Source organism: Atractosteus spatula, chromosome 26, assembly GCF_055471065.1.
Source record: "Atractosteus spatula isolate fAtrSpa1 chromosome 26, fAtrSpa1.hap1, whole genome shotgun sequence".
NCBI lineage: Eukaryota > Metazoa > Chordata > Actinopteri > Semionotiformes > Lepisosteidae > Atractosteus > Atractosteus spatula.
Window position 1 is genome coordinate 6,403,111 of NC_142731.1, and position 27,169 is coordinate 6,430,279.

Sequence of the window (27,169 nt, forward strand, 5' to 3'; positions counted from 1 at the left end):
CCGACATTAACAGGGACCCTTTGTGCCTGCTTGTGACAATTAGTCTCAAAGCAATTAAACTGGAGTGGATAACATCTCCAAAGCCCTCCTCAACCATTCACCTCTGAGAGCGTCTTGTGTATGCGCTGCTAATGCAGGGACACAGAATATTGTTCTCAGAGTATAAACAAGTCGCATTGCCATTGTTTCTGTGGCTTCATTTAAGATGCAATTAAATCTTTTATCAATTAAGATCACACTACAGATAACGGGTGATAGAGACAGGGTGAGACAGTGATTTAATGTTCTGGGTAGACTGGTTCTTCCCCCCTCCATTCCAGCCCCTGTGCTGATTCTCTTATTAAAGGAGCGTCCCAGATAAGAGGTTATTTGGGATTTTAAATTGAAAGTAGATGAAGTGAGACAGTGCATTCTACAACCTTTGCATCAAGACTCTGAGGTACTAAAATTGTCCTTGGCTGTTTGTGTACTAAAGCATCGCTGTCCTTTCAGGTTGCATTGCTGCCAGGGAGCAGGTCATTATAATTGGTAAACCAACATATGATCCACTGAAAGATATATTACTGAAAGATATTACATTTTGTTTAAATGACTTAAACAGAAACACATTTAATTATTTTCTGACCACTGTCCTTTTCCTTTCTTGCTAAGAACTTCATTGCATTAATGCCCACATTGATAAGACAGAAATATGCTTCTTTAACAGATTCACAAGGAGTAGAGGAGTGGGGTTTGAACTGGCTGTGCTCCTTTTGATATCATTTACACTGCCATTGAAGACAAGAGTTTGGCAATAGCCACACATTATAAAATCTGTGCAGAACTGAAAGGAATGAGCCAGGCAGTGATGGAAATTGATCAATTAAAAGATTTTATAGACTGTGGCGGGGGGGGTGCATTTGATTTGCCATTGTGTTTATGCTGTGTGTTTTGCACTTCCAGGTGTGTGAGTGTGCTGTGAATGAATTGCCATATTGCTTCTAGCGCCTGGTCTCCTGGCTGTCCAGGCCTGAGCTCTAATGAGGCGCGAATGGATTGTTGTTTGCAGAAGGGTTCTCCTTAATGTTATCAGGCAACAGGGCTGAAGACTGGGCTTGTAACACAAACGCAAACACAATGGAATTACAGCCTGTTTTACAACAGACTCTTTCCCCATTACAGCAGCTCTTCACTCAATCCCATTAGAGAGACAGGGCCCATGCTGCTGAGCTAATCGCTGTTAATAAGCTTCTTAATGAATTTACTTGTGAATGAATCCTCTTAAGTTTTTTGGCGCTAGGTAGGAAAACTCATTGCATCACAAATGGAAATTCTAAGAAATAGGTTTGGTAGTAATACTTGAAAACATGAGACTTAATATGGTAAAACTGTGTGCAGAATTCAATGCATTTTTTTTGTATGAATCAGCTCGATGCTGTGATAAGATCGCTTTGATAGGTGTGGCTGACTCAGGTGGGCCCTAAAAATGTCATAATGACTGTAATTGTAAACTTCACAATGTTGCCTTCTTCAAACATTGGAGAGGTGATTTATTAATGTGGAGAAGGTCTGAATGGGGACGTCATCATGAATTCTGCAAAGGAACAGGTAGAAGTTAATTCTTTAAGAGGTTAAATTACAAAGAAAAAAGAGATGGGGTTAGACAGGGAGTTTATTTGCCATGTGGACATACACAATGGGATTCTTACTCGCTCTGATGTCTCGGGACATGCACAGCACAACAGATAAGACCATATAATATAGACAGTACATTACAAAAGAATAAATAATAAATAGTGACAGTATGTACTGACAATAAACATACAGAGCCATAAATACAAACCGAATAATAAGTATGTGGTAGAAAGTACAGTAAAAGTGCCCAGTGCAACAGTGGGTTGAATTGTGAGGCATTGCAGTTAACTTAAGGATGTGCAGTGCTGTAGGGTAGAAGCTGTTGTTAAGTGTAGTAGTCCATTGAGCCTTCTTTAGGTGCAGTTATTTATTTTTCAGGTGTGGTATATTAATTTTTTACTGTAACAGATTTCCTGAGATATTTTATGTCTAATGTATTACATTTGCAATAGTGCACACTATGCACATGCGACAGAATAAGAGCCAATATGTATTTCTTTGGAAACAGTTCTGTACTTCGTCTGTGCTTTATGTTTTGAAACAAGGTGGTTGGGCGGCAACAGGGGTTTCCCAGTTCAACTCTGGATGCCTCCTGGAATATTGTTTTTCATTGACACAGTAACATGGCAGTTCGCACTGCTGACTCACGGTTTGTGTCGAGGGTCTGACTGCAGCCTGGAGTGCCTGTCTCTATGGTACTTGCATTTTCTCCCTGTGTTTCCAAGGGTTTTCTCAGGGTTCTCCAGTTACCTCCTAAAGACTGGCAACTCAGACTGTTTCCTCTCTTGGGAGGGTTGATACAGTACCAGCTTACACAACATAGAGAAAAAAACCCCAATGAGTACAACAGGCCATGTGACCTCTTCTCATTGGGAGCCTTTTCTGATGGTCTCCAGTGGTTGGGTACCTCTAATTCCTGTTCAGCCAAATCTGAAAGTCTTGTGGCAGGCCTGGTGCATTTTCTTTACTGCCCTGACTTGATAACAGACCCTGCCCAGAAAACCTTTCTGAAAGCCTGTTTTGGGTAACTTCACCAAGTTACAGCATGCTACAGCATGAAGCTGTAGCCTTGAAAACGTTTTTTTTCAGGTTTATCTGGGATTGTATGGAAATTTGCTTTCCCTTTCTATAAAACCTCTGTCGGCATAAGTTGCGTTTTTGAAGTTACCGTTTCCTAAGAACATCTTGATGTTGTACTGTTGTTGTCTAAGAACTGTGATGATGTAAATTCTGCTCTGTAAAAAAAAGAAGAATTGAATAGAGCTTTCAAGTACCACTGGTGGAAATCCTTTTGAAGAGCCTGATGCCTTCAGAGAAAAATTTGCCTGTATTGAGACTTAATGTCATTCATTAGTGACAGTGTAGAACTGACACTTATTTTTTTTCATCAAAAGGATTAACAACTTTTTCAGAGAGATCGCTCTTCTTGTACATAAGCATATCTGTCTGAAGTACTCCTTCCAAAGTGTCTGAATTTTTTTCTCTGAGAAAGTATATACTTACCCAGTTTGCATTTGTATTTTAATTGCAGTTGAAGTAAAAATTAAAAATCATGAGGGGGCACCCGGATTTGAACCGGGGACCTCTTGATCTGCAGTCAAATGCTCTACCCCTGAGCTATACCCCCATCTGCTGATACTGTGTCCTCCCAGCTCTAGTTATTGTGATGGTTCACAGCTGGGCTGAGCTGCTCTGAATAGCTGCCCCTCCCAGACCAGTCCCAGCTGACCAGCAGGATTGTTTGCCTTCCACTCAGGGGAGAAAAACACAGACTGCCCTGACAGCCTGACAAAGACATGCATAATTAGAAAAGCTTGTGAGGAAGAGTCTGGCTCGGGGAATGGAAGCTGGTCCCAGAAAGTGCATTGCTTGTTTCTTTCCCAGGCTGAGGAGCAGGTCCAGCCCAGGCTGGGGGAGCTGAATCTCTGCCAGACCTCAGTTTTCCATACAAACATTATTTCCTCTGATGGATCTTCTTCCTGGCTTACTCAGCTTATGCGCTGTTTTTCACTTCTCGATTATCTTAAACATGAATAGTGAAATATTTTTTTTGTGTGAATTTTCACACTGGTTTTCTGTGCTGAAGAATTAGAGGAGGGTTAAGGTATGAAAGAGCAGTGGAAGAATGCGGTATTTTTAAGGTATACCAGGAGTAGCTGTAAACAACAATCAAGATAGGTTGTTGCAAGATATGCTATAAAGGGCTTGAGAGATGACTGAGGATTGAGAGGTCACAAGGGTGTCTTAGAGAGAGGGAGACTCTCTGTAAGTCTCTCCATTTCAACTGTATCATTGAATTTGAAAGATGAGATGTGATGCTGACACTGTGTACACAGCGTGGTGCCACTAGATTGATAGAGATAAAAGGCTGGCACTTGGTTGTGGAGAGATACACTGAGAGAGATAGGCTCTGTCAGTGAAGGATGCAGACTGAGAGACCGTTATGTTTGTGTAACAAACTAGGGGTGAGTTTGGTCTGTTTTCAGTTTGAAAGACAGTTTTGGCTCCGGTGTTTTCTTGCAAAGACTATACATGCAATTGAATGTAGCCCCAATCTGAGTGGAAAATACAGTACAATCTAATTGTATCTCACAACGCAATGAACATTTGCAGATGGGATTTTTCTGTTAAGTCGTCCTATAACGATAATAGTAGTAATAAGTGAAATAAAAACAGGGGAGCAAAAGTTTATAGTTATCCTGGCTCTGCATCAATGTTTATCCAGCTGTGCTGTTGGTACGGTGTTTGGAAAGCAGAGAGCCTCCTCACAACACAATTTACCCATGAGACATGCTCTGCTGTGCCAGACAGAGGGCTCTTTTAGGGTTTTGTATCAGTGTGTACTCTTATTTTCCTGTTCTTATTTTATGTGTCCCGCTGAAATGCTTGGTCAGTTTTTCTTAGTTTCGCTATTAGTGCATATGTTTATTTTCTTATTTGTCATGGAACCTCTTCTGCACATTCAACTCTCTTGGCTTTTGATTGTATTTTCTGCTGAAGTTTTGTTTGCCATGTAAACTTATTTTACCAGGAAAAATAACTCATTAAATGAACAACTACCCCAAGCTGATTTTGGGGAAGAGTGGAAAGGAATCAGTTTAGTGGGGCACCATTTTCAGAGGTCATGCAGAAGATTAGTATGATTCCCATTCATTACAGACAGTGCTTGTCATTGCTGGGGGACAGGGTTCAATCCATGATCTGTGGTAGCAGTTGTATGTAATCTCCATATTCATGTGGGTTTTCTCCCACAGTCCAAAGACATGCTGGTGGGTTAATTGGCTTCTTTGGGAAGTCGGCCCTGGCGTGAGTGTGTGTCTGTATCTTCCCTGTAATGTGCTGGTGTCCTGTCCATAGTGTATCCTGCCTTGTGCCTGTTGCTTGCCAGGATAGGCTCCAGCTCCCCTTTAAACTGGGTGAAACAGTGAGAACATGTATGAGTTTTGTGTCAGGAGCTGTTATTTCCTGTAATAGTTTATTAGTGCACCAAACTGCAATTTAAGCACAAAGAACCAAGAGCTGGTAAAGAAACATGTTGGTTTCGTAAGAGAAATGGGAAACCAAGTGAAAACATAAGGATTTGACCTTTTTTGGTATTAATGATGAAATGCACTTAAAGACCACAAGGGGGCAGGAAAAGTATTTCCCAGCATCTTGACACACATACAGTGACAAGAAGCACAGAAATTGAGGCCACGGAAATATGTCCAGTTTCAAAAACCTCAAAGGAACTACAGGAAATGGATATATAGGCTGACCTTTCTGGTTTTGTATGTCAAATCTATAGCAGCAGGTTTCAGAGGTGTTAGAAAGAGCTTGAAGAAATCATTAATTACTACTGCAAGTCATTGTGTGGTGTCCTAAAGCTCAGTCATTGCTTGGAAGCTGTCCTGTAGTACATTTGATTAAGTTCACAGGGATAAAAACTAAGGAGGGGTTTGTGCTTTTTTGTAGCGTTGATCTGCCTTAAATAGATAGTAATGACATCCCAGAGTGAATTCTTTCAGCTACTTGCTAGGATAAATCTCAACAAGCTTTGAAAGACCAGTAATATAGATTAATCCTTATTAGTTAATATGTTTAATGTTTTTCAGATGTTTGGATTGCTTGACACGGAATAACAATGGTGTGTGGTGCATTCTTATGTGAGAATGAATTACAAGTAATGTGGGAATTGTATTTGATGTATTTTACCTGATACAAGCCAGCACACATAAATGTGATGTGTAATATACAGTGAATATAACTACATTACTCACATTACTTTTACATTAACTTTTTCAGTTGACATATTCACTACTCCAGACAGATGAGATTAGCAAGAAGCAGTATAAAGTTGTAGATATGTTTTTGTACCTGTCATCATTGTGTATGTATTAGTTTGACATAGCGGCAATTGCAGAACAAGCATTTCTTGGGCTTATAGTGTCTAATCCTGTTCTTGGTTATATCCTGTTATGGGTGGAGTTAATTGTGTTGCAATTGAAAACCTTGGTGTCAATATATGTGTGGTAGATTTTTAATTACCTCCGCAACATCAGGGGCACAGAAGAATGTTTTTCTTTTTTTTCCATTAAAGGCTGAATTAATCGAAAGCACACCTGGACCTTTCAGGTGCGGTTTATCTTTCCAAGACAAGTCTAAATACCAAACCTTGTGATATTCTTTCTCATGAAGTTCTCGTGATCCTCAGTGTAAATAACTTAATTTTTCAATTGCCACGTTGACATATCGCCACTAGGGAAACCCCCAGGAGGAAAACTGCCAAGTCGACTACATTGCGCTGTTGCTCCTGTTGTTGCCAGCTGGCCTACATCAATCTTTCAGGAGGCAAACAAAGGGGTCAGACAGGACAGTGGAACCTCAGGACTCCTAATGATATCCAGCCTCTTCCTGCTCCACAGTCAGCAAATCCTATTGGAAAAGTGAGGTGACATTTCGTATCGGGGACTGAAAATAGAAAACATACTCCATTCCACAGTCCTGAGATCGTTTTCCGCAAGTTGGTGTGTGTGATATTACTTTACTATCAGTAGGGAAACCAGATGTAAAATGCAGATTGTTCAACACAGCGTTTATTTAAAGAAATAAAAAGAACATTTTGAAAGAAGCAGCAACACAGATGTTCCTGACCAGAGATGGAAAAGGGGAATGCTATGCTCTCAATCATTGACAGGTCCCATCTCAAGAGGAATTCCGGGGTTTTTTTTTTGGGGGGGGGGGGGGTTTGGCTTGGCTTCTTTTATTCCACATGACTTGAATAAAGCTTGAGTCTCCTCGGCAAATCTGTCTCACAGAGGGCTTGCCCTCCTGCTTCATGAGCAGCAGGGCAAAGATTCATGGCCAGGAAAAAAAGCTCCTGATTTTTCTTTTATTGCAGCTGGAATTAAATCAGCAGCTTATTTAGATGATGTAGCATTTGAGGCGAATCAATACCAGGTGAAAGGCATTTGTGGAAATAGGTCACTGCATTGTCCCGTTTCCACTCAAGATGGTAGATGTGCTACACTTCTACCTGTTGAACCTACCTCTCACTGCAGGTTATGTTTTTCATACTCCACTATGGTCGTCCGTATACCTTTCCTTACCTTGCCCTGTCTTTATATTTTCAAAATCACAAGTAACATAAAATGAACATGTGCAAGCAGTGGGAGCTCATACAGAAAAGAAAAATGGGAAATCGGGTTTATAGGAGGAGAAGAAGGCACCCAATAACTGTTACAATTTTTGTACTGCCAAAATGAAACCTAACAAAACCTCTTTTGATGAGGAACAAGTAAAGACTTATTCCATGCTGAGAAGAAAAGAAAAGCACAACATTTCGTCTGTGGAGCCTTCTTCGGATGTGAGGACACCTGAAAGGCTCCATCCCTCCACACCGCACCTCACCACAAGAAGGCTCCACAGCCGAAACATTGTGTTTCTTTTCTTTACTTGTTTCTAGTTTTACTTGTTCCTTTGCACCTTAACCATGCTGCTGCAGCTACCTACTTAAACTACTTCTTTTGATGGGAATTATTTCTGTGAGAGAAGCAGATGTTGTTGTGTCTGAATATTGATAGTAATTCGTGAGTCGCTGCTGAGAAGATGCTGTGGGGAGCTCCTGAGGTCTGTCTCATGAGACCAGTTTGTCACATGGTTTCAATAGTGCTGTATTACTGGACACTCTCAAAACATGCATAGGTAGTTAGTGTATTCATCTTATATCTCCAGCTTTTTATGTGTCCTTTGCACTTTCTCCTGCTTCCACTGTCTCTCACTGCAGTCTAGACATATTCCAATACTGGGACTTTTGAATGAGTGTGGGTAATTCTCTTGCACAACCTATATTGTTTCCTCCAGTCCCTTGGCATCTTGTTGCCTGTTTTATTTCTTGTAATGAGGGAATGCTAACTACAAGACTAGGGGTCTGTGAGAGAAACTGTTGCTGTGTTAATGACCTTCTGCGCTCCCAGACTCAAAGTCAGTGTGCTTTCGCTGTACTCAGCGTTGCAATAGAGTGCTTACTCCTTCTAAAATCCTCACAGCCTCTCTGGAGTTTATAGTATTTAATATATTACTGTCCTTGATCTCTGGTCGCCTTCACTTATCTTGCAGACAGTTTCTTGTTTAAGTGGTGAATCACCAGTTGTTGGGGAAGAAATATATTTTTTCAAGATGAAAATCTAAAAGATGTTTCAAGTCTTTTAGAGCAACTGAAAAAGAGTCAAGGGCAATTTAGTCTGTTAAACCCCAGGATTATTGATTCAAGGATGTCACTGAGCCAGCTTTTAAGCGCTCTTGTGAAATCAGCATGGCTTAATGATTTTGCTACATTTCTTTATTGAGAAGTGTCTCCTTCTTCTTTGCTGAGTCTCTTAGCTGGAGCAGTGCACACATTTGACCTTTACCTTCACCACACTCTTTAAAGGAAGGATGGAAGGAAGTTGTATACGGTGCTTTTATCATGCTAGGGGTAACGAAATAACTCCAGATCTGACATGCAGAGCAATATCGTACATAACAAGTTTAAAAAAAACAACAATCTTTACAATCTTGAAATTAGATGACTTGAAAAGGGTCTTCACAATTGACTCATAAAATGGTTCAGGAGGCTAGATTAATTTAGGCAGGTCTGTTGCAGCCTTGGTGCCACTCTCCCCCATATTCAATTGTTCTCTGTGTTTTTTTCTGTGTTAAATCATCTCTCATGTAATGTGTACATAGAGTCCTTCAGTGCCCCCGTCCGGTCCCCTGAGGAATCCCACACAAAAATACTGCATGGAGTGGACATCAATCTCCAGTAAGGGCGCGGTCCTGAATCTACTACAATGACACCCCTGTTGAAAATATCAGACCAGCTGACCTAGGGGATTACTGCATTCTCAGCAATGAAAAAAGACCCCAAGGGCACATGTGAAAAGAACAAGAAAGTATATTTTGGACTATGAACAATAAGCACTTCTTTGTCTCAGGTCATAGTTGTCTGGAACAAACCTTCCAGCCACGTTATTAAAGCCATTTTCCCTGGAAGTCTTTAACAGCTATTCAGATTATTAGATCGTCTCATCAATAAGATGCCAACACCTGAATGAGCAAGCTGCATTAAACAGGCTTCCTTGTTTATGTACTGTTACTTCCCTTCGATCACAAACACCTAAATCCTGCACAAGAATGACAACAGAAGCTCACAAATACAAAATAATCCGTGTCTGTGTAATAGCCTAAGGTGCTTCTATTTTGTTAAACTGCAGTAAAGGAGTTTGGGGTCCCTTTACACATTCTTTACATGTGAAACTCTTGCGCTATTGAAATGAATCTTTATAATGGATGAAAATGAGGCCATAACAGATATTAAAAAAAAATATGCAGTAACAGCAGAATTTTCGTGAGCAAAACACGCTTAATAACCCCCGCCCACGCATATAACACACAAACACACACACATGTTCCATAATCCAATTTCTGGATACCACATCCTAGTTGCCAATGCAATAGTCACTTTCGGCCTTTGCTCTTATTTATTTATTGCTCCTTTTAGCATTCAAGATTTAGCCCCGCTGATCCTAAATATGTTTTCAATCGGACTGAGTGAGTCAAGCGATGATCTGTGGCTAAAGCTCTAATGGGAAGCAGCCCTGCGGTTTCCCTGCCAGGTTAATACAGTGCTGAGAGGGGAGAGCAATTCAGGGCCCGGTCAGCCCACCTGAACCCAGCAAAAGCACAAGAACCAGCTGCATGTGCTGCTGATCCATCTTCCCACGCTGCGTGCTAGAAGACATCCTTTCAACAGCAGAACCGGGACTCTCCAGCTGGTGCAATTGTGAACTGCAAATGAGAGACGTAGCGTGGGGCAGGCCATATCAGATCTTGCTTCAGCTATTTATTGCTTTATGAAAACTGTCTGTTTTTCTTTTTTTCTGGGTTTTATGGGATAAACAATAGGATTGCACAACTTTCTTAAAATAATGTTATGATTAGTTTCTTCCTTTTAAAAAAAAAGTAGGGGGATTGTTCATGTTACAGTAGTTGAATGTTAGTTTCTGAGCAATAATTACATTTGCACATATCTCCAAGAATCACTAATCATCACTTCCCAGTCACAGTTGTTTTGAATAACATAAGCAATTCTACAAAGGAGACGAGGCCACTTGGCCAGTCTAGTGTTTAATTGATATGTGAATCTCATTTAGCCATTTTCTGAAACAAGTTAGGGTATTGGCTTCAACCATGTGGCTGGCTGTTTAGGGATGCATTTTCACAAAGTGGAAGCAGAAAAAATACATGCAGTGCATGGTTTTCCCCCATGCTCTCTAACATATACAGTATGAGTTTGAAACATACTGTACAGTGTTTGACAAACCTGGCTTTTTATTAACAGGTAGCCATTGTCATAATGTGCTTTACAGCTGCAATATTGGAAAGCAGTGAAAAAAAGCGTGCAAGTCATGTCTAGGAACTCTTCAGACAAATATATCTAAAAAAATCTTGTTGGATTTTGGCATGTACTGCGCTTTTAACAGTAAAGTACAGAAGTGAGAGTAGTTAATAAAAAGCTTCTTCCTTTAGGTTTGCTAGAGGAAGAATGATTTTCACAGGTGCAAGTTAACTAGGTTTCATAAATCTCCTTCTCTTTGTTCCTTAAAATTGCATTTCTAATGGGATGAAACAATAACCAGGCCAGGATTAAAATGTAGTTCCAAAGCTTCAGTGTAAATATAGTACAATTGATTACTTTAGGCAACATGCCTATCTGTTACCATGCCATTAGTCAGATAACACTTAAAAAGGAAACCACACTTGAACTGGCAGAATTAAAGAATCACGGAGAAGAAGTACATATGAATCAACTTCAGTACTGCCTGTGTGCTGCAGACTCAGAAATACTGTAAATGGGTCCGAATACAAACAAAAGTTAAATTGTAGTCTGCTTCATAATTATTAAGGTCTATATGCAAAAAACGCTAAGAGCAGAAAGAGATAAGCTTGAAGGATACTTGGAGCAGCCTTAAGAAGAAAGACTGAACCTGATCTGTGGAGTTGCAATTTCCGAAGCTTCTTGGGATTTTAAAGGTCACGATCACTGCAATGGATTTAATCAAAAATGTCTCTGGTTTAACAAACAGCCTGCTTGTCAGGGCTTCTGTTGCTTGTGTGTGTGTGTGTACTCCATGAGTGTTCAAATGTCAAAATGTGTCATGTTTTTAAAACAGTTTTGAAAGGTAATTCTGTTTGGGTGCTTTTACACGTTAAGAATATTAACTGTCTGTCCTTCTTATTCATGTTTTTTGTATTTCAGTTATTTTTCTGTTGTGCATTTATAGACGTTTAACATCATGAATCTGTACAGAAACAATTCCATATGTCCATGACAACTGCGAAGATTATGATCAGAAACAATAGCACAGCCCTGTCTACACATCCCTCCTGCTGTTCACTTTACAGCTTTGCGTCTTCTGCCTTCTTTAATGGGACAGATTTGTTGTTTTTTATGATCCCTTGTTTTATCAGAACTCCTCTGCCGAGGCTCTTTGAGAGAAAAGCATGTTTGTTGTCAAGTCAGCCATCTGCCCGATGCTTCCTTCATTCCTTTTCCCATTGTTTTTTCCTTGGAGTGTGTGTTTGTGTGTGTCTGCGTAGGAGTATTGGCATTCCTCATAAACAACAGCTGCGCAGGATTTTATGAACCTGCTCCAGTTCATTTTCCTAATATGCCGGCAGCGCCAAACCCGACTGCCTTGTACCTGTCGCCTGATGCTCACCATGAGGTTGCAATAGCGCATCAACTTGTTTTTTTTCCGTGCCTCGTGCGTTTGTGTAGAATTCGAGAGGTTTTGGCATGACAGTCTGAAACCGCAGGCGGCGTTTCCCATCCATTTATTATGCCGTAAAACCCTGTGAAGCGGATGTTATCAAAGGTTAATGGAACAATGATGAGCCCAGGCACAGAGGTAGGGACTCTTTAGCCAAAACAGAGTAATTTTTATTAATTCCAGATATGTGAGGGTGTTGCTGTCATCATGTGTCAATGAAGAACACGTTGACGTCATTTCTGATTATCTTGGATGTTTTGGGACGAGGCGCTTCTTTTATTCATTTTGTCCTCTTTTAACTTTATTTCGAAGGGCTGCATTTCCATCCCCTCTCCCTTTCGTTCTGTATGCTTTTTACTTCTGCCCATTACCAGAAAACCTCTTATTTCTGGTAAGGGTTGTGGCATCTTGGAAAAACCCACTGTTTTCCTCCTAGATGTTGACCAGGGAATGGTTATGCCTGATTATTGCTAATGAGAGAAAGTCTGCTGGCAGTGCAGTTCTAGGTGTATCGGTCAGTTCATGCCCCCACCCTGGGCAGTGCACAGGGGTTTGTAGGCAGAGGGATGGTGATGTGGAGTTCATAAAGTTTAGACATCTGAAAAATTACTTTTGCTCTTCCAGCACCACCGACATACCTGTAAGACCAAATGAGATCAAATCAGATCATGTTTTTCTTTCTGCAGGCACATTTGTAGAGGTTAAGACCAGTCACGGTTTATCATTTATGGAGATGTTTGTTTTATATTTCTTCATTGTAGTGCTTCATACTTACTAGATTCATATTTTAAGGAGGTGAATTAAGTAAATCTTTAAGATGTGTAGGTTTGGTAGAAAAGGCAATAAACTAGCTAGAGCAAAAATATGCCCAGAAACCCATAATCTCTGTCTGCTATTTACTGCACTGTACTTCACAGAACAGCTGTTTTTCGATCATTACATGTGGCACAGATAACCACAAGGAGGCGCCAAATTCCTGTCCTTCTTTAGGACTTGACATCCTTTTTTTGATCTGAGAACAGAAACCAAAATATATAAATATATCTATATGGGTCTGTCTCTGCCCTGCTGTGATTACAGAGTGGTTTACCGGCGCCCGAGTGGAGAGAGGCAAGGCAGAGGAGGGAGATAGAGAAACAGAAAAAAATGAGAGAGAGAGAGGGAGAGAGAGAGAGAGGACACTTTCGTCTCTGAACTGCAGTGCCTCATCAGTTGTTGAGTCCCACATTTCCATGGCAACATCAGAACAGCGCTGAGAGGGAGAGAGAGAGGGAAGGAACCGGACAGGATCCCTTTAAAGTCAGAACGGAGAGAAGAAGAGGAGAGAAAGACAGAGGAGGAGAGAGGCAGTGAAGGAGCGCTGGCTGGGAGGTTCTGAAAATGGGTCTATGTACTGTGCTGCTGATCTGCCTCTCCCAGGCTGAGTTCATGAGAGTTTGGGCACAGGAGCAAACAGGTAAGACTCCTTTTTCAGCCACAGATGCAAAATCAAACATTGCCCTCATTTTCTCTGGTTGCTGCCTAGTCCCATTCAGAGATTTTTCCATGAGACAGAATCTTGACTTTTGCACTAAGCATATGGGTTGCTAGAAAACTCATTATTTTACATTACACCTTTATTTAGTACTTCAGTGTTTCATGTTTTTTTCTTATTTCTGTAATGTATTTTTTAAAATTCATTTTCTTTTTTGAAACATTATCCTTGGCCTGATTTAATCACAGGAACACGAGAAAGGTGACTTTTATTATCACCCCTGGCGGATATTAAGCAGAGGTGGTTACATGCAAATAAAGTTCACCCAGAGGATTCACAGATCTTTTGCCCTTGACCCCAATGACTGCTGAATAACAGGACCTCTCAGGCTGCAGACAGCTTTCTTTGTACTGTCTTTGTTGTGTTTTTGTTATTGTTCTCTGAATTGGGCATTTTGTGGGAAGTGTAGCAGTGCTGTGTTTTCCGCCTAATAGCACACCGATATTCAGTGAAAGACTGTCCAATCTATAAGCCAGAAAGATGCAAAATGAATTAGAAATAATTTAGGGTGCTGTTGTTTTATTTTTTTTTGGGGGGGGGGGTTGGTTGTGATGAGAGGACTTTCTGTCTTATTCTATGAGACTTCAGTATCACCGCAGATTGACTAAGGTTTTATAGGATCTGTGTTTGCCTGTATTCAGTTTACCTTCTTTTTGAACTCCTGCATTCTCTTAGGATGTAATGGCCTGAGCAAATGATTTATATAGGCAGCAACGCAAATCAAAGTGAAGAGCACAGCTGAAGCTGTGTCAACTATCACAGTTATTGACCCTTTTATCTTCTGTTTATCACTGGAACTGCAGGCTAAAGTCATTTTGCAGAAACCAATATATAGTTCCAACATGCTTTCCAAAAAGCACAACCTATAGTTAGTTCTTTCATTGTTTATTTTATTATTTTCTGTTTTTGAACAAAATTTTGAGGATCCGATGGATATCCCAGTCTGGTTGCCTCTGTTATAGCTCCATGTTAACCAGATGTGTTTTCTCCAAAGAAAAGGGCATTACCGATCAAGAACTATGAAACAAAATCAGCAGTGCTTAAATTTGAGCTAGAAGACACTGTATTACTAAGAAGGGTCTGTATTACCGCCCTTTTTCCAAAGTCAACACCCTGGCTTCTTTCAAAAAACAGCTGGATGAGATCCTCTAACACTTTTCTAGTAGCAGTCGATTAAACTAGATGGTTAGAATGGCCTCCTCTCCTTTTCAGTCTTTGTTATGTTTTTATGTTCACTCATTGTAACTCTTCTCTCCCATGTGTGGGGACTACATGGCACTGCTGACAAATAGCACAGCTTATATTTAAACCAAAACGTCTTTTAGTGCATATTTCACACTGTGGGATGAGGCTTGTACAACACTGGCCAGCCAAAGGGCCCTGTCTTGTTGTCTGCTAACTGACTTGAAGAGCATTGATTTTAAAACTTATATAAAATACAATTTTCAAATGTCAATAAGCTGTTCTTAAAGATGGTTCATGAATACACCAATTCCTTATAAAAAAAATATTAATAGTACATTTTATTTACAAGTGTTTTTCAAGAACTCATTGGGCAGTACAAAATGATGCACTAAAACACCTAACAGACATAAAAAATAAACAGTCTGTTAAACAAAATCAACTAAAAAAGAAAGAAAAAATACAAATATTCTTTAAAGAATATTTAAAATAATGAATATTAAGATAAAATCTAGTGGGTTTTATGTGTGAAAATGTTTATCGTAGTGTTTTCAGAGTAGTTCCTTCTTGTAAAAATAACATATTATGGCTGCATAATCAAAGAGTGTAGGCATACTGTATACTGTAAATGCACATCAGATAGTGATGTCTATGGAGGTGGTGTAGATTAAATGAAGATGTTGAGACTTGACATCATGGAGCAGTTAAGTCTTGTAATTTCATCTTGTTGCTGATGTTGTGACCTAGATCATGTTCTCTCAATTCCTTTTTTTTTAACTTCTGCAGAGGAGCGACCTAATTATCTTCAGCACAAAAAACAAGGATTTAACGCTTTTATGGCTTGGAGAGGTCGGTCTACTAGAGCTGATACATTGGCTTTAGGTACGGAAGGACATCTCAGTGCTGCCAGCCTTAAAACAAATCCGCTGCCTGCTGCACTGAATCTGAACACAATGTGCTTAATGTTTATTTTAATTAAAGACCTATTAATTTTAGGAGGGAGTAAACATTAGTGTGACATCTTTCAAGGGTTTGGTCACTGAGCTGAGTCAAGCAGAGCACAGTGTACAGTATGTTATATTTAAGTTATGTTTGCTCTTATGATGTTCTGTAAGTTCTATTTGATCACTATTGATCTATTTGGAAATTTGTCCAGGGCACCAGGGTTACACCCCTACTCTTTTCGAGAAACGCCCTGGGATTTTTAATGACCACAGCGATTCAGGACCTCGGATTTACATCTCATCCAAAGGAAGGCGCCTGTTTACAGTATAGTGTCCCCTTCACTATATTGGGGCATTAGGACCCACATAGACTGCAGGGTGAGCACCCCCTGCTGGCCCCACTAACACCTCTTCCAGCAGCAACCTTAGTTTTTCCCAGGAGACTCCCATCCAGGTACTGACCAGACTCACACCTGCTGAGCTTCAGTGGAGTTGCCAGCTGTGAGTTGCAGGGTGATATGGCTGCTGGCATTAGTCTTTTTATGCCTTCAAACTCAGCAGTGCTTAGAGGTTCATGCTCTGTTAATCAGACATCTTCTTATATAAGAATATATCACATGCTTGGTTCTAATTGCATACTTAGTGTCTATACTTGGTGAAAAGAATTAACTTACTTACTTACTCGTTTGCAAATGTTCTGTGGCTAGCAAGACCATGTAATTATCTGTCTGACACTACTTTTACTGCTACCAAAGTAAATAAAAACTTAAAGTAAATAAGATCAAGATCTTAATGATATACAATTAGTTTTGAGATCAACAGAGCACACAATCTGGTAATATTGATTCTTTAATTGGTAGGCTCTGATCAGTGCATTTTTCTTAAAGGAAAAATTGGTTTTCCACAGAAATCATGGTAGAAGAATTGTTTTTTGAAGCTATTTACAAATAAAAAAACGTTGGCATATAATGTACTTTGATTTGATACATTTCCAAGCAAATGATATATTCAACCACAGCTATAACTGCCTGAATCATCATCACACCAGAAGCTGAAAAAATACTGAGTTAATAAATATAAATATGTAATATATAAATATATAATAAAAATAATATAATTGGTTTCAAGCAATAGCCTAATGGACTTCCTGAAGCTGTATGTTCTCTGATAGATGCTGATACATTAAAACCACTTTGCAAGCAATGAGAGCAGTTGAGGATTGTGTGAAAGTAGAAAATGTATTGAGTTTCATGAACACTTGGCTTAAACTATTTGGTTGAGGGCCGACCTCTCGGCCATAGGCCAGAGAGGCTAGGACCCCCAAGCCCAATGGAGACAGGGTGGAGGAGGGAGTGATGTGTGGTACTGTACTGTATATATGGGAATCTGAGAAATTACATCAGGCTTAATTGTGGCTTGTGGCAGCTGAGCTTAATTAGTCTGGCTGCCCTTGTCCCTCCCAAACTTTTGTTAAAAAATGTTGAGTTATAAAAATAATAGAATTGGTTTCAAGCAATAGCCTAATGGACTTGAAGCTGTATGTTTTCTGATACATGCTGATAACCCCAAAACCTTTAAAGTCATGCGAAGATACAGAATATTATTTACTGAGCAGACACCCTTATCCAGAGCAACCTGCAATGTATGTATGAAGTTTACATTAGGTAAACAAGTATCAGTCATGTAAGCACAATAATAGAACTTAACAAAATGACAATAAGGCCTAAACAGCATGAAAGTACAATGGTGCAGAGTGGTGTAAGTGCTGTGCTAGGCAAAATTAAATGCTAAATTAAAACATTATACAGAAATGAATACAATGCAGTAATGAAAACAGCCTGAGGGAAAGTGTTCCTTAATAAGTGTAATAAAAAAAAACACTTTGAGAGTTTTGAACACTAATGCAGTATGATTTAAGAGCTACTGAAGAGTGGAACTGAGGGCTGGGAGATCACAGGTGTTATCAGGGGCTGAGAACTAATTATTTTTGTAGGTAGTTCTTTCCAATGACCAGTCTTTAGAGTTGAGGAATAGAAGGTCAGGTGGAAGGGAAGGAGGGGTCCCAAGAGGAAAATGTGTTGGGAATAGGAGGGGGGAGGGAGAAGGGGTCAAGTGTGACACCAAGGTTTGGGGCAGAGGAGTAGGGGAAGACATGAGGTGGTGAGGTCTGCAGAGGAGGAGAAGAAAAGGAAGCCAGGCATTGAGGTGTTTAGTTGAAGATAGTGGGAGTGCATGCTAGAGAGGTTGTTTGTGAGACAAGCTGAGAGACAGGGGTGAAATAATCATCAGAAGGCGGAATAGGAACATTTGAGCATCACCAGCATGAAAATGATATGAAATGCAATGTGAAGAAATGAGAGGACCATAGGAGTAGGCGTAGAAAGAAAACAGAAAATGGACCCAGCTCTGTGGGACACCAGCTGAAAAAGAATAAAATGATCTTTAAGGGCTGCAATGCAAGGTATCAACTTGTGCAGCTATTCTATAGGATCAATGTTAAAAAAGCTTTGCCATTTTATGCTTATTAATATTGGTTATATTTTGTTAAAGCCCTTTATTGAGATTTCACAAAGCAACCTTCACTTTGATGATATAATCAGATGATTATTATACTGTATGCACGTATATTGTATGTTGGATATTCACAAATGTCACTCTGTTCCGGATTTTATTGCATGAGTTTACATCTTGCCTATAAATAATACAGATCAAGAAAATAACAGCAATAAAAAAACTGTAACAGGATGACCTATTAATTATGTAGTTCTCTTTAGAAACTGTGTTTTCTAGGAATTGCTTTTGAACACATGAAGCTTTCTAGTTGATTGAAACAGGATTAAAGAGACCTCTTCTGTCATATAGACTCCTGGAGAGGTGTGCCGGCTCTTGGAGTTAATACCTCTGTCTTTCTGAGTCCACTTAATAAAGTGTGGACATGCAGCTGTCAGGTTTCCAACAAGTCCCAAAAATCAGAACTAATTTTGGCAGAAAGTCCTTGGCCTTTTCTTCAGTCGGCATGCAACATCTTGATTTTTCTTGTCTCTGGTGGGATGCTTGACTGGGTCAATATGAAGCCGTTGTGTAAAGACATTTGAAACTAGTGGGGTGTTGTAATGCTTACCATGCGACAGCATTGTAAAAACACGTCGGAAGCGCTGGAAAACCACTGGAAAACTGCAGAAATCCGGGCTGAGCTTTATTATCCAGGTGACATGTTTACACACTGCCTCCACTCCAATTGGCTGCATAGCCTGCGATGTATTAGCAGATGTTTGGCTTGAAAGTGGGTGAGTGGGAAGCCCCTGTCTGCATCTCCTCATTCTCCCCTACTTGTCACAGATCAAGCATGAGTGGAGACCTGAAAACACACGGCTGGCGATTCCAAATTAATTACATGTTAAGAAACAGATAAACTGCTAAACTGGATTAAACTTAAACCTGGCCGTGTGGGGGCAGTGGTCGGACCCCAGAGTTCTCTTCACGCTCCAAGGTGCAGCTCATCATTTCCTCAAGGCCAGTTTCTGGCACGGTAGGGCATTTAGACGGCTACAATTTTTATTTTTAGTGATGATTTGTTGTAGTGTGCTCGTTTGCTTCGGATCGATCCAATATTTCAGGCGTGTTCTTTCCATTATAAGTGACAGAGCCCTAATACCTGCAGAATTGCAATTACTGGAGCAAAGGAGTCGAACATCAGCTAAACAATCTTCATAGACTAGTTTAGGGGGTTCTAGGAGCCATAGTTTACCTTTATAGCACTGATTCCTTTGTTGCACCTCGGGATAATTTCATACTGTAATTTGAAATGCTTGGCAATTATTTCTGAAGACATTTCATTTTTGCTTTACCTGAGCTTTACGGTACAATCAAATGCTGTTCTCAATCTAAACTGATTTCTGTAGATTTCACAGATCCAGGATCCCAAAGTGCTATCAAAAATACTTCCAGCTGCACACCACCCATAGGGACAGCTAAAGAAGAGGGTGGAGCTGAAAGCAGGCTTTAATTTGAAATAAACCAGTAGCAGTGCAATTTGAAACAATAATACATGAGGAAACATCAAAGGGAAGTCAGAATTGGATATGATGTCAACCAGGCAAAACACAGAAAAAAACTTAATTGCTGTTTTTTGCTGAAGAACTTGTTTGTTGAGATGATGGAGAACAAAGGATCCCAGGGCATTAAAAGCACTGTGAAGCATCTCTGGAGATTTGTCCCGTTGCTCTTCTTTTTGGCAAAATCCCCCAGATTGTTTTATAGTGTTCTAAAGATTGAAAAACGTGGGGACAATTGTGGTTGTGTTGTGACTCTGGTGTTGTGGAAATGTAATGCAAGTATGGAACTGGGTTTAATTTCAAGCCTAAACACAAGCACTTTATAACCTATAATACTGGAACGTGATTACAGCCCACCATCTGAGCTGGGATTTAAGACAAACATTAAAAATCTTTAGAGGTGTTGTAGCTCTGTAATCATGATGCAAGCTGAGAGGATGATGTTGAATAATTGTTGCTTGTGTGCTGGGGTTGTGCTTGTGGTTCTTCATAACAGATGAATCAAACATTAAAGTAAGAAGGCAAAACTGGCAAGGCTTCCATTGGAAAAAAAAACATACCTATTCAGATCTTTTATTTTATATAGTATACTACTTCAGATATTTACTTTATATTCTGAATTGGAGTACTGCACTGGTTCTCATTTCACTGATTGCATTTACAAGCACTATAATTACATAAAAAGGAACCTCTGGCATGGAATTATTCATGAGTGAACACAGACAGATATTAAACAGAGATACACGACCCAGTGTATTATTGACAGTAACAATGTGTTCTTCATCTCTGGCTGAATGCCTTGTGTTCTTTCTCTATATGACATCTGGCCCAGAGATTCTCCTCTGTTGTAGACAGTTATTATTATCTTATGGATTTCTGTAGGATGGTGTGTTCCAATACAACCACAGGGATAAATGCAAGAATATTGATGTTTCCCTTTTCTGCAAGGACCCATGCTGAATTAGCCATGAGTGCACTGGTAGAGCACAGATCAGTCAGTCAGGCATCCTCTAATTCTTTGTATTTGATAAAAGTGAAACAGTTAGGATAAATAAGAACATAAAGGTTACAACAGCTGTATGTGAGGCCATTCTAAACCATCTACAGTAGCTTGTTTGGTCATTTGCTAGTAGCTAATCAATAGGAGGAAATCATCTAGCTGTTTCTTGAAAGAAGCTGGGGATCGGTTTTGACCACATGACTGTAGCTTCTTGCAAACCCCCGTCACTTCAGAAACACCTCTTGCGTGGCTCCTCTTGTATTTGTGCCATACTCTGTGCCTGTTGCAGTCCATCCATCCATTTTCTAACCACATTTTCCAGTTCCAGCTTGAATAGGAGCGGATCCCGGCAAGCAACAGACTCAAGGCAGGGTACACCCTGAGCAGAATGCCAGTCCGTTGCTGGACATACACAGACGCACACTCACACCTGGGCCAGTTTTCCCAGTAGCCATTAAACCCGCCAGCATGTTTTTGGACTGTGGGAGGAAACCCACGCAAACCTGGGGAGAACATGCAAACTCCATGCAGATAGCATCCCAGGTCTGGAATTGAACTCGGGGCCCCAGAGCTGCAATGCTAGCCACTGTGCCACCTTGCTGCCCTGTTCTACAGCCGCACATCTTAAACCTCCCTCACAGATAAGCAGGTATGGAGCAGGCAGCAAAGCATGTTGAGAAACAACGCTCTGCCCTTCACTGCCTCTGAATGACTTTTAATGAGCTGCTGAGATTTACGCTCACTCTCAGACCTACAGCTGAGACAGCATTGCTGCTATTGTGTCTGCATGGCAGGCCAAGCTGCCACCTCTGCCCGGCTGTGTAGAGTTACGATAGGCAGCCTTTGCTTTGCTTGCTGTCGAGTTTATCTCTGAATTTTCTTGCCGATTATTGTTAGTTTTACCATGTCTTCGCCATGTCTGGAAGCAGTGCAGAAACAAATAGGCTGTTATGATAAATAGTTAAAAGTAAAGCATTTAAATAAAGGGACATCAAAATTGCACACATTACACTTGTGAGGCTTTAAGGCAACTATGTACAGTTGTGGTCAGTAGGGTCCAAGACAGATATTCCTGCTGTGAGCACTGCCCAGAGTGGAGCAACCAGGCAGATTTGTGAACTTAAAGGAATGTCTGACTCTGAAAAAACAGAATTTAACAAGTAAATAAATGAGCTTGATGGGTTGAATGGCCTCTTTTCTGTGCAAACCTTCTTATGTTTTGTGTTTGTTAAAATCTAATTAAATGTAATTTAGAGCGGCACAGTTATGTGCATTGCTGTGGAGACAAAATGTGAACATTAAAAGGGGTCTTTTATTTAAAATAATTTATATCCTATTTCCTCTTTATTGTTATATTGACATATTGTTATGTCATATTTTGTTTTTGTTTAAGGGTCCTTGGGAATTCTGTGCAGATTGTTTGTGTGTCCTGTAATCGCCAACGTTTTTCCTAGAATAGATGAGTCCTGAATACATTTGTTGCAGCTTCATATGAATGCCTGTAAGTATGTCACAGGCTTCAAAAAATAGTTATTTGCAGAAGGATCCTTTTCATTTTTTCCTTTTAATGATAATTTTATAAATTCCAGTCAATTAATTACTAATTAATTATTAATGCATGACTTCTAGTCATCTGAGGAGAATCAATAAGAAAGTAGCTAAAAACATGCATTTTAGGGTATGTACATTCATGTAAGAGCTTAAATGGCAATACAAATCTGTGTCTTTTATAAGCTGCTTCTTCTGACATGTGTATAAACAATCATTAATGTGATTCTATAAGTCCTCTCTAGTTATCTGCTGTTGACATTGATTTTATGTGACTTTGAAATGTAGCCCATTAGTAATAACACACAGATTTATTAACCTTATTCAATAGTTCAGTCAAACCCTATTGTAAGGCGCAGAAGAGGCGTGCTCTGAATCAGGGGGCTGTATTAGAGCCGCGTACTGTAAGCTGCCTGGCTGAGGAAGACTCAAACCAGCATGTGTGGGTGGGCCTGTTAGACCCCCTCCTCTCCTTCCTGAGGAATGAGCCAGGGAGCTGCTACAAGGGAAAAATGGGATGGAGGGAGGGATGCAAAACTAAACATTAAGTAGGTAGTCATGAGTGAGAATTTGACCTGCTCCCAGGCTTTCATTTAAAATTTCATGTTGTAAAATGGCATTAGAAATATTCTGGTTGAGTTACTGGTTTGCCCAGTTTAATGAGAGAGGGGGTTCGGCTGCAACTAATGCTTGACTAAAGGAGGTGGTAGGACATAATCACCTTAACATCTTTTAGGTTGAATTATAGCACTTCAGTGTTTCTATCCATATGTCCCATTACACCTGGAGACATGGTCAAATTGAGATTTATTAAAGCTTTTTAACTTGTTTGTTTTAAACCCTAGGCCCTTGTGAAAGGAGCTCTGTGCCAGTTAACCTTATTTCTGCAAACTCATTCTATTTTGTTTTGAAAAAAGTGCTCATCTTATTGACGCGTAAGACATGGAGACGTACCTTTTCAAAATCACTTTGCAGGGGTGGCTTGGTCCAAGATATTTAAGGCACAAACAAGATTATTCATTAGGCAGGTAGACTGCCCACTTTAGAGCTTCCTGATATTAAAATGTTAAGCTCCTGTGTTACCAAAGGTTTTGTGTCAGGATCTAGATCATTAGTCAGCAGCACAAAGGAAAGAAAGTAAAAATTGTGAACGCAAGGTATTCTTGTCTTTGAAATGAGATACTGGCATAGCTACAGTATGTACATTCTCTTTTGCATCAGATTATACAAAAAACAATAAGTGAAAAACTATGGCTATGAAAAATACTCAAAAATGTATTAGTAAGCATACCAAGAGTATGATGATCACTGTAAAGGCTTATACAATTTGTCTAGGGCTTCATTCCTCATTCCTGACAATGGCAGCTGTTGCCGAAATGCACCAGTGTTTTATAATTTAATAGCATTTCATCTCGCTTGAATGGTTGCAAGTTGGAGATGTTGCTGTTTTCTCTCTCTCCCTGCCGAAGCTGCTGTTAATGAAAGAGGGAATTTAAAGTCAAGCAGGCGTTTGACGCCCTGGCTTCCCGCAGCCTCGCTGTCAGTCTCCGGCCCAGCCCGGGCTGCGCTCACAGCCCTCCCCTGGCATGGCCTGTGTGTGTAAACACTCACAAAACACCACCAGCGGCTGGGGGTGGCCCCTCTCATTAAACACCAGGCACTGCTCTTACTCCCACTGCTGGTGGGGCCCGAGACATAAATATGCCAAATTATCACGTTTGAGCGCCAACCCAGCCTGTCCTTGGTCCGCAGTTGCTTCACTGGCAGATGTATTTTACCCTGTTTTCACTTCACTTTCTCCCACTGGCCTGAGCTGGAGCTGCAGCTGTTCTGTAGCAAGCTCTTCTTGCTCTGTCTCTGGCTGTGCGTTGAGTTTTGCTCTTTTGCCAGGTTTCACTACATAGTGCATAGCTCTTTGCCACGTTATGACACCTTCAGTTCTTCTTCTGTTCCTACACTCTTGCATTCTCCATGCAAGCCTCACCCTATTGGCTGTGCTTAACTGCTGTACAGCAGGAGGTCAAAGTATATCAGAAGCTCTCCCAGCCACTGTTTTTAAATTCGAGTATCCCCCAAGGCTGTTGTCTGTCACCATTTCTGTGTTCCTTGTATACTCGTGACTCTCTATCTACTGCTGAATTGGTCAATTGGATGTGCCCAACAGCTGTACAGAGTGCTTTCAATTTTCTCTATTTTTGTAGTGAGTGTTGTGGTCGTGCCACTGTGGTATTTCACACTAACTTTGACCTTTGCATTGCTTTCGCTGCTTTGTATTGTCCGACGCCACATTTTGTCCCACTTTTGAAACTCTTTTCACAGAGCAATGAACGTGAGAATATCCCGTGGCCTGTGATAGCCTTCACAGCACTCGTACACTGCTGCCTGCACACGCCTCCCTGGTGTGTCTTTCTGCGAAGCCCTCGCACGATGCATATGGCTACGGACAGAATTGTGCAACCAGGCTCTGCCAGAGCTCGCCTCGTCCCTCCAGGAAGGGCTGGGCCCCAACTCTCTTGTTTTTGTTGGCTGGTACAGACAGTAAAATAAGAGTATTAAAATACCCTGGTGCAGACCACACCACAAGCAACAGTGACAAGAAGGCTGCAGTGTTCTGCATAGGCTGAGTAGCTGTTTATTTGCCTTGTGTATCTTAGTCGCATTAGCTTAAAACTTGGTTATGCAGGAGTGTTTTGCGTTCTTCAGTATTTTCTCTGCAATCTCATCTCCTTTTGACTTCCTTTCTGAACAAAATCCTCGCTCTGGTCATTCTCTTCCATCCCTTCATCTTTCTGTGCTTTACAATTCCCAGGTGGACTGCACTCCATGCTTTAAAAGAGGGAAGCCAGAGGAGTGGGGGGAGAGAGATTTACATTTTATGTAAGACAGATGACCATGTTTAAAGAAAAGCAGGGAGGAAAGAGCCCACCAGTGTGATCCCATATACAGCACACAGTTGTGATTGAAAAAGAGGAAGATAATTAGTTTTATTTTTAGCTTTACTTCAGTGTTCATTTCAATTTGAAATGCCCCCATGTTACTGCCATCATATGTAATGCAAATTTAAAACAGAAATCTCAGCTCTGAGCCCACAGATTTGCTGTGCAGTGCCCAAGGCTAAAGGAGCAGCAAGCAAGCTCAGCTCTGACCGTAACACATTCTGGAGCAGACCGCAGTGCTCTTAAGACCCAGCGAATTTAACGTGGTCTTGGGTTCCTTTCCATCCAGCACTTTAAAATACTGAAGTCTGCAGTTCGTGCTTACCAGAAACAGGGCAAAGAAAGCCAAACTAGTAATGCATTTTATTTCAGGAGAAAAAAAAAAGATTTTTAAATCTCCGCGGCTGTTAGATTTTTTTTCTGTAAGAAAAAGAAAAGAGTTGCATTACATTATCATTAGAGCGTAGTGGGGTGACAGAGCATAACTCATAACAGGCAGGATGTGGGTTCAAGCCTGTGTTGTAGACCCTGTTACTGTTCCCCTTGACCAAGGTACTTGACCCCTGATGCTTTAGTTTACTTACCAGCATTGCCAGGGGTAATCTGTGTAATGGACTGGCCTGCCATCCATGGAAGTCATGTGCTCTTTATGCTGCTTAACACTAAGGAAACAAGCATGATCTCTGGAAGGGACCTTACCTTTGCCTTATGATGACATCCATTAGTCATGACTAAAGCTAAACTGATGAGATTGTCACATTGAGGATAGGCTTGGCTGAATATCATAGGGAGCAATTTTGGGGGGTTTATTGAAGAGTACTGAAGGGTACCAATTAGCTTCTGTGTCTGGCTTGAAAACTACCCCTGCGGGTAGGAAGTTCAGAAATATTAGCATTATAGTCTTAAGAGCTTTTCGAGAGCTCCAGCAGTTTAAGTAGTGGTGACTTTAGAAGAAGAGTCCCCTGTTTTGATTGCTAGCTAGACTCCAGCCTGCATCTCTGGTTCCTCCACATTTCCCTTTCCCAGATCCCTGTTTCTCATCAGAGATGTAGCTCAATTAATCCAATTAACTGCCTGTAATTATATCGGCACAGATTTAGCCCTGCTTGAAACTGAGAAGATAAATGAGGATGCAATTAATGCTGAAAGCAGACCAGCTCCCTTTGTGACACCTCTGTCCCCACCTCATTTTCATTGCATCGCTGTATAAAATCTAATTACTTACTTTATTTCAATTTGCTCTCTCCTTTCCTTTTCATTCTTGGTCTGTATAATCTCTCTTTTTTCTTTTTTGTACTTCCATTCTTTCTGCACCTTTCAAATCTTGTTTTCTTCACACTGTGTTCTGCAACCCTGCTGCTTTTTCATATGTTCAGCATATGACATGACCTTAGAACATGCACATGGTTACTGTAATGCTTTCCATCAGTGGAATCAGGTGTGTACTGCTGAAAAAGTACCATGGTTTTCTTTTAAGCAGCAGTCTGTTTTTGCCCTCCAGCTCTCCGCAGCTGTTAGCAGGCAGGCGTACATATACTTAATTAGAGTCATGTCATCAGCATGCAGTATATCAAATTCAGAAGCATCAAGAAAACAGTTACTTTTGATTTATAGTGTTTCTCACATTGTACATTATTTGCACTTTTGTGGAGTTAATTTTCTCTGCTTGGAGACTCGGTCCTGTTGTGTATTTTGCCTTTTTCTTGTATCGGCTACTCCTTGGCCAACAGAACCGGAGATCTTTTTTTCCACCGTGTGGCTAGTGTTCTTAAAATCGGTGGCGCCAGCCTGTTCGTATGTGTTCAGGCTGTTTGTCTCCACGTGTAATAAAGAAAAAGAAAAATAAGTGGGAAAGTCTTGCACAGCAAAAGGCCATTGTTAGAGGAGTTGCGAGTACGGCACCAGCTGCTTGGGCCTACCTCTCCACTGTCCATCTCTTCATTCATTTGCTGTAAAACTTTATATGCCTGTTTTACGAGCCTGTGAGTCAGAATAAAGAGAACGTGCCGTACTAGTCCCCCTGCTTCTGATGAATCACAGGGAACTCAACATCCAGGGACCCTA

The 27,169-nt window shown here is 40.6% G+C and overlaps 1 protein-coding gene and 1 non-coding gene across 2 annotated transcripts in view; one reads left to right on the forward strand and one right to left on the reverse strand.

Moving 5' to 3' along the window:
• Nucleotides 1–3,169: 3,169 nt before the first annotated feature.
• On the reverse strand, nt 3,170–3,241 carry trnac-gca (transfer RNA cysteine (anticodon GCA)). Its single transcript has one exon. It is a non-coding gene; the product is annotated as a tRNA-Cys (tRNA).
• A 9,746-nt stretch (nt 3,242–12,987) lies between these two features.
• plxdc1 (plexin domain containing 1) overlaps nt 12,988–27,169 on the forward strand; it is a 48,058-nt gene continuing 33,876 nt past the window's right edge. The window contains exon 1 of the mRNA XM_088906198.1: nt 12,988–13,362. Within this exon, the coding sequence (XP_088762324.1) occupies nt 13,287–13,362 (76 nt within the window). The 5' untranslated portion in view covers nt 12,988–13,286. The remainder of the gene's footprint in view (nt 13,363–27,169) is intronic.